At 37.6% G+C, this 7,423-nt stretch overlaps 2 protein-coding genes and 1 long non-coding RNA gene across 3 annotated transcripts in view; all 3 read right to left on the reverse strand.

Moving 5' to 3' along the window:
• Nucleotides 1-391, reverse strand: LOC109130638. Its single transcript, XR_002036596.1, has 3 exons — nucleotides 336-391; nucleotides 168-233; nucleotides 1-71 (listed from the first exon to the last, which is right to left on the reverse strand). It is a non-coding gene; the product is annotated as an uncharacterized LOC109130638 (long non-coding RNA).
• Nucleotides 1-3,974, reverse strand: part of LOC104763066 (guanylate-binding protein 2-like) — a 7,658-nt gene extending 3,684 nt beyond the window's left edge. The window contains exons 1-15 of the mRNA XM_010486484.2: nucleotides 3,569-3,974; nucleotides 3,083-3,244; nucleotides 2,915-2,980; nucleotides 2,675-2,818; nucleotides 2,480-2,593; nucleotides 2,231-2,332; nucleotides 1,952-2,137; nucleotides 1,626-1,715; nucleotides 1,417-1,551; nucleotides 1,153-1,275; nucleotides 957-1,042; nucleotides 816-849; nucleotides 336-497; nucleotides 168-233; nucleotides 3-71 (exon numbers count right to left, since the gene is read on the reverse strand). Coding sequence (XP_010484786.1) covers nucleotides 3-71; nucleotides 168-233; nucleotides 336-497; nucleotides 816-849; nucleotides 957-1,042; nucleotides 1,153-1,275; nucleotides 1,417-1,551; nucleotides 1,626-1,715; nucleotides 1,952-2,137; nucleotides 2,231-2,332; nucleotides 2,480-2,593; nucleotides 2,675-2,818; nucleotides 2,915-2,980; nucleotides 3,083-3,244; nucleotides 3,569-3,838 — 1,809 coding nt within the window. The 5' untranslated portion in view covers nucleotides 3,839-3,974. The remainder of the gene's footprint in view (nucleotides 1-2; nucleotides 72-167; nucleotides 234-335; nucleotides 498-815; nucleotides 850-956; nucleotides 1,043-1,152; nucleotides 1,276-1,416; nucleotides 1,552-1,625; nucleotides 1,716-1,951; nucleotides 2,138-2,230; nucleotides 2,333-2,479; nucleotides 2,594-2,674; nucleotides 2,819-2,914; nucleotides 2,981-3,082; nucleotides 3,245-3,568) is intronic.
• LOC104763067 (guanylate-binding protein 2-like) lies at nucleotides 4,330-6,554 on the reverse strand (the record flags this gene model as incomplete). Its single annotated transcript, XM_010486486.2, is given in 8 exon segments — nucleotides 4,330-4,422; nucleotides 4,659-4,844; nucleotides 4,938-5,039; nucleotides 5,187-5,300; nucleotides 5,382-5,525; nucleotides 5,622-5,687; nucleotides 5,790-5,951; nucleotides 6,276-6,554. Coding segments are annotated over 8 exon segments (1,137 nt in total), but the record flags the coding sequence as incomplete, so codon positions are not given.

The following is a 7,423-nucleotide window of genomic DNA, read 5'->3' on the forward strand; positions in this document are numbered from 1 at the left end:
ACGCGGATATGCTTTGTCATTTGAGTGACAAGAGAAAGACGATCGAGTGAAGCTTCGTCGATACCTCCCATCTGACACATACAAACAAAAACAACATCTAAGTCAACAAAATAGTGATATAATTTCACAAAAGATTAAATTGAGTTCAAACTGAAAATTTAACAGACCTGATTGTATACGAACATGCTTGACAAAAGAACAGCTAATGAGAATATCTGAGTGCTATAGGTACCCTGTGGAAATGGAAGTAAAGTGAAACAAAGCAAGTTAATAAAGCCAAAATCTTCCAAAAGAGATCAAAACTGTTAGTAACAGTAAAATAAAATGATACTTACCGTTTGGTCGTAAGCATCAATCCCTTCACTATCTAACAGTAAAAGATTGTATTCAGTTCCGTCGAGAGCTGTTCTTTTAATAGGAGAACTCCACAACCAAAGCCCCTTAGTACACGGCTTGTGTGTTGATGCTACTTGAAACCCATTACTGCGTCCAAGAAGCTACAAAAAAACCTAACAAATCAATTCAAGAAAACACAAAAACAAAAAATCCCTAGACCTTAAAACACAGTAACACAGAACCATATCAAACCAAACACCATTTCCCCCAACGAAACCTCCGTAAACAACCTCTTAACTTACAAAAGCAAAAAACATAAACCCCCCATCACTGAGTCCAATAAGCTTCCAAAACCTAACAAACAGGAACCCTAAAATTTGCCAAAACCCTAAACCTGGAAACAATGGCCACAGAACCCAATTCACCATTTCCACAATAACCCAGAAACAAACCCTTAAAAGAAGAAACAAAAAAAAAACNCTTTTGGTGAGATCATATATAGGTCCTTCCAAGCTGAACGATTAAAAAAAGTAGACCACATAAGGCACACATTACATGAACGCACCTCCAAAAATAACTAAACAAGTGAAATACAGTGAGGAGTGGAAGCAGTAAACTACCTTTGTTGCAAAAAGACAGAAAGTTTCTGCCATTTCCCAGGGCCATGGCATGATGCCTCGTATTCTGCCAAACGAGCTTCTAGAACCTGAGACACAGTCATCATAACAAACAAGCAATAAGAAATCACAACAATTTTAATCCCTAATACTTCTATGCCAAATAAAAAAACAATTAAAAAATCCATAAATAACCAACCTTGACAACATTGTCCATATTTGCATTAGAGGCATGGCAAGCTGATCTCAGCTGCTTTTCCATGCGCTGGATAGTACTCGTGCACCGCAAATCTGCTTCCATAAAAGCGTTCTTCTTGTAATCCTGAATCATCAAAATACATAGTCTATATTAGCATACGACAATAAGAGGAGAAATTTCATATGTGAAAGATGAGTTATATAAAACAGTCAAAATTCAAAAACACTGCTTAGTACTGAACAACACTGTTTTAGAATCTATTACCTCAAATTTTTTCTTCAAGTCCTTGTGGAGATGATCCTCGTATTTTTTTCTTGCTAAACCAGCCCCTACAGCATTAGAGTTAAACATGGCCAAGGCTTTTCGAACTGCTTCTTCATGTTCTTCCCTCAGCGCACCCTAAATATAGTAGAATTGACATGAATCATAAATTGCAATTAAAATAAAAGAGACGCTAAAGCCAAGATACTTACTTCTTCAGGAGCTTTTGATTGGTCAAAGGCAGCCATATAGGCGTCTACACCAGAATCATATGCTCTTCGACACTCAGTTTCTTCGACACTCTATAAGAACATAGTCAAGAAAATTCACTTTATTAATCTGGGAAAAAATAGGCTAGAGAATGCATTAGTAAAAAAAATTCCAACTGATCCCCACATTGGTTTGAAGTACATAGATATATTAATGCAATAATCAACCATGTGTTTACCCATTAAGATGTAATGTATCAGAAAATGTAAAGTTATACAGTCAAATCTTTCAATGTATTGTATATCCATAGAGGCAAGAGATATCAAACCTGCCAAGATGAGGTTATTGTTGGCACAGCACCATTATTCAACGCATCCAGATAAGACTGTGTAATACCAACAAGAATAGGGCCAGTCATCACAGTACCCCCTAATTGCTTGGGCCTCGTCTTCTCAAAAACAAACTTGGTAAATGCATCCAGGCCAGCACCGAATTCAGGTCTCAATTTTTCCAACTGCATTAGAACACAGGATATTAACCAACCAAGCATCCAAACGATTACAGCATAGTATTATAGGTAAAGGAGCATGCATAGAACAATACTAACCGAAATTTGATCAAGTCTCTGCAGGTCTTTTTCATTGTTCAGAGGCCTTACAAGGGTAAAGCACTCTCTGTCCGGAAAAAGGGCACGAATAGAATCTCGGATCTGCAAAAAAAGATATCCATTGTTTTCATTTACACTGACTGACTATTATTCTACCAAAGGAATTACACTTGATCACCACACCCAGCTTTCTTAAGAGTGCCCGACTATCCAAATAAACATACTAGAAAAAAAGAAATAACATATTACCTCATTTTTTGCACCAATATCTCCTCCAGTGCCTTGAACTGGCCTTAATGCAATTTCTAAATAGTCACGTGGACTAATTTTTCTATTATCTTCCACTAGATCCAAATAAAAGTCCTACAGCAAATTATATCAATGATAATACATATCTCTAAGCAATAACATCAACAAACACAATTAACAGAGAGAATTATATACCCTCAACAGCCAGACAAAGATGGGAGAAAATTGCCCAAGTTCAGAACGTGAGCTTGTTCCTCCAGAAGCTTTAACGCGGATATGCTTTGTCATTTGAGTGACAAGAGAAAGACGATCGAGTGAAGCTTCGTCGATACCTCCCATCTGACACATACAAACAAAAACAACATCTAAGTCAACAAAATAGTGATATAATTTCACAAAAGATTAAATTGAGTTCAAACTGAAAATTTAACAGACCTGATTGTATACGAACATGCTTGACAAAAGAACAGCTAATGAGAATATCTGAGTGCTATAGGTACCCTGTGGAAATGGAAGTAAAGTGAAACAAAGCAAGTTAATAAAGCCAAAATCTTCCAAAAGAGATCAAAACTGTTAGTAACAGTAAAATAAAATGATACTTACCGTTTGGTCGTAAGCATCAATCCCTTCACTATCTAACAGTAAAAGATTGTATTCAGTTCCGTCGAGAGCTGTTCTTTTAATAGGAGAACTCCACAACCAAAGCCCCTTAGTACACGGCTTGTGTGTTGATGCTACTTGAAACCCATTACTGCGTCCAAGAAGCTACAAAAAAACCTAACAAATCAATTCAAGAAAACACAAAAACAAAAAATCCCTAGACCTTAAAACACAGTAACACAGAACCATATCAAACCAAACACCATTTCCCCCAACGAAACCTCCGTAAACAACCTCTTAACTTACAAAAGCAAAAAACATAAACCCCCCATCACTGAGTCCAATAAGCTTCCAAAACCTAACAAACAGGAACCCTAAAATTTGCCAAAACCCTAAACCTGGAAACAATGGCCACAGAACCCAATTCACCATTTCCACAATAACCCAGAAACAAACCCTTAAAAGAAGAAACAAAAAAAAAACACAAACCTGATTCAAAATAAAGCTCTTTCCTTGACGAGCCCTACCACAAACCGAAACAACACCAATTGGTTCCTTGACTAGTTGCAAAGTAGCAACAGCTTCAGGGTCCATCATAAACTTGCCCTTATCATCACAATACACTAAACGAATCGGTCTCGGAGGACCCGTCACTGGAGACGAAGATGCCGGAGACGTCGAAGGGTATGATCTCGGTGACGGAGAAGCGGGTTCAGACGGCGAGTCCTTTCCTCCTCCTCTACTAAAAATCCTCCTCATCTCTGCAAATTTGTTTCCTTCAAATTCGAATTCCGAAGATTCGTAGTCTACTCTAGTTTCGCTCAAAATCTGAAATTTCCTAAATTTTGAAAAAGAGACGAAGAGAGACCTAAGTGTAAGATCCGTCGCGAGAGAGAGAGAAGACAGCGATTAAATAACCTTTATGGGCCTTGAACGGGCCCGAATATGTAAATTTTACATTTTTCTGTGTGTTAACCCATGTTTAGCTTTTTTTTTCACGCTTTGCAAGAAGACATTATAACATATATAATCATAGAGTCTGGATTCTTAGCAAATTGTTGACTTAACAAAATGGTTGAAAAGATTATTATTTCAATACTTAAAGTCTAAACCCAATGATATGTATCATTGGATCAAACTTTTTCTCGATGTTGAAGTGATTCATGCAAGAAGGCTAGCACGTGTGTATGTATTTATATATATATATAAAAGACAGAGAGAAAGAGAGAGAATGAGAGAGATAGAGAGAAGNCTTCTTCAGGAGCTTTTGATTGGTCAAAGGCAGCCATATAGGCGTCTACACCAGAATCATATGCTCTTCGACACTCAGTTTCTTCGACACTCTATAAGAACATAGTCAAGAAAATTCACTTTATTAATCTGGGAAAAAATAGGCTAGAGAATGCATTAGTAAAAAAAATTCCAACTGATCCCCACATTGGTTTGAAGTACATAGATATATTAATGCAATAATCAACCATGTGTTTACCCATTAAGATGTAATGTATCAGAAAATGTAAAGTTATACAGTCAAATCTTTCAATGTATTGTATATCCATAGAGGCAAGAGATATCAAACCTGCCAAGATGAGGTTATTGTTGGCACAGCACCATTATTCAACGCATCCAGATAAGACTGTGTAATACCAACAAGAATAGGGCCAGTCATCACAGTACCCCCTAATTGCTTGGGCCTCGTCTTCTCAAAAACAAACTTGGTAAATGCATCCAGGCCAGCACCGAATTCAGGTCTCAATTTTTCCAACTGCATTAGAACACAGGATATTAACCAACCAAGCATCCAAACGATTACAGCATAGTATTATAGGTAAAGGAGCATGCATAGAACAATACTAACCGAAATTTGATCAAGTCTCTGCAGGTCTTTTTCATTGTTCAGAGGCCTTACAAGGGTAAAGCACTCTCTGTCCGGAAAAAGGGCACGAATAGAATCTCGGATCTGCAAAAAAAGATATCCATTGTTTTCATTTACACTGACTGACTATTATTCTACCAAAGGAATTACACTTGATCACCACACCCAGCTTTCTTAAGAGTGCCCGACTATCCAAATAAACATACTAGAAAAAAAGAAATAACATATTACCTCATTTTTTGCACCAATATCTCCTCCAGTGCCTTGAACTGGCCTTAATGCAATTTCTAAATAGTCACGTGGACTAATTTTTCTATTATCTTCCACTAGATCCAAATAAAAGTCCTACAGCAAATTATATCAATGATAATACATATCTCTAAGCAATAACATCAACAAACACAATTAACAGAGAGAATTATATACCCTCAACAGCCAGACAAAGATGGGAGAAAATTGCCCAAGTTCAGAACGTGAGCTTGTTCCTCCAGAAGCTTTAACGCGGATATGCTTTGTCATTTGAGTGACAAGAGAAAGACGATCGAGTGAAGCTTCGTCGATACCTCCCATCTGACACATACAAACAAAAACAACATCTAAGTCAACAAAATAGTGATATAATTTCACAAAAGATTAAATTGAGTTCAAACTGAAAATTTAACAGACCTGATTGTATACGAACATGCTTGACAAAAGAACAGCTAATGAGAATATCTGAGTGCTATAGGTACCCTGTGGAAATGGAAGTAAAGTGAAACAAAGCAAGTTAATAAAGCCAAAATCTTCCAAAAGAGATCAAAACTGTTAGTAACAGTAAAATAAAATGATACTTACCGTTTGGTCGTAAGCATCAATCCCTTCACTATCTAACAGTAAAAGATTGTATTCAGTTCCGTCGAGAGCTGTTCTTTTAATAGGAGAACTCCACAACCAAAGCCCCTTAGTACACGGCTTGTGTGTTGATGCTACTTGAAACCCATTACTGCGTCCAAGAAGCTACAAAAAAACCTAACAAATCAATTCAAGAAAACACAAAAACAAAAAATCCCTAGACCTTAAAACACAGTAACACAGAACCATATCAAACCAAACACCATTTCCCCCAACGAAACCTCCGTAAACAACCTCTTAACTTACAAAAGCAAAAAACATAAACCCCCCATCACTGAGTCCAATAAGCTTCCAAAACCTAACAAACAGGAACCCTAAAATTTGCCAAAACCCTAAACCTGGAAACAATGGCCACAGAACCCAATTCACCATTTCCACAATAACCCAGAAACAAACCCTTAAAAGAAGAAACAAAAAAAAAACACAAACCTGATTCAAAATAAAGCTCTTTCCTTGACGAGCCCTACCACAAACCGAAACAACACCAATTGGTTCCTTGACTAGTTGCAAAGTAGCAACAGCTTCAGGGTCCATCATAAACTTGCCCTTATCATCACAATACACTAAACGAATCGGTCTCGGAGGACCCGTCACTGGAGACGAAGATGCCGGAGACGTCGAAGGGTATGATCTCGGTGACGGAGAAGCGGGTTCAGACGGCGAGTCCTTTCCTCCTCCTCTACTAAAAATCCTCCTCATCTCTGCAAATTTGTTTCCTTCAAATTCGAATTCCGAAGATTCGTAGTCTACTCTAGTTTCGCTCAAAATCTGAAATTTCCTAAATTTTGAAAAAGAGACGAAGAGAGACCTAAGTGTAAGATCCGTCGCGAGAGAGAGAGAAGACAGCGATTAAATAACCTTTATGGGCCTTGAACGGGCCCGAATATGTAAATTTTACATTTTTCTGTGTGTTAACCCATGTTTAGCTTTTTTTTTCACGCTTTGCAAGAAGACATTATAACATATATAATCATAGAGTCTGGATTCTTAGCAAATTGTTGACTTAACAAAATGGTTGAAAAGATTATTATTTCAATACTTAAAGTCTAAACCCAATGATATGTATCATTGGATCAAACTTTTTCTCGATGTTGAAGTGATTCATGCAAGAAGGCTAGCACGTGTGTATGTATTTATATATATATATAAAAGACAGAGAGAAAGAGAGAGAATGAGAGAGATAGAGAGAAGCACCCTATCTTTTTGTTCTTGCAATGGAAGTGTTCTCAAAGCTCCTTTCATCAACATACTCTTCAGGCTATATCTTTCATCATTCGAAAACATCAGAACTTAATATCACTCATCTGATGTTTGCGGACGATGTGATGATTTTCTTCGATGGAGGCAGCTCTTCTTTACACGGTATAAATGAGACGCTCGATGATTTTGCTGGTTGGTCTGGGCTTAACATGAATGTAGACAAGACTGAGTTGTTCCTCGCGGGAGTGACTGAAGCCGAGGAATCAACGATTGCTCAATACGGCTTCCCTCAAGCTTCATTGCCTATAAGGTACTTAGGGCTACCCCTAATGAGTCGCAAGCTCAAAACCGCCGAATATGCCCCTCTTGTGGAGAAA

Source organism: Camelina sativa, chromosome 18, assembly GCF_000633955.1.
Source record: "Camelina sativa cultivar DH55 chromosome 18, Cs, whole genome shotgun sequence".
Taxonomy (NCBI): Eukaryota; Viridiplantae; Streptophyta; class Magnoliopsida; order Brassicales; family Brassicaceae; genus Camelina; species Camelina sativa.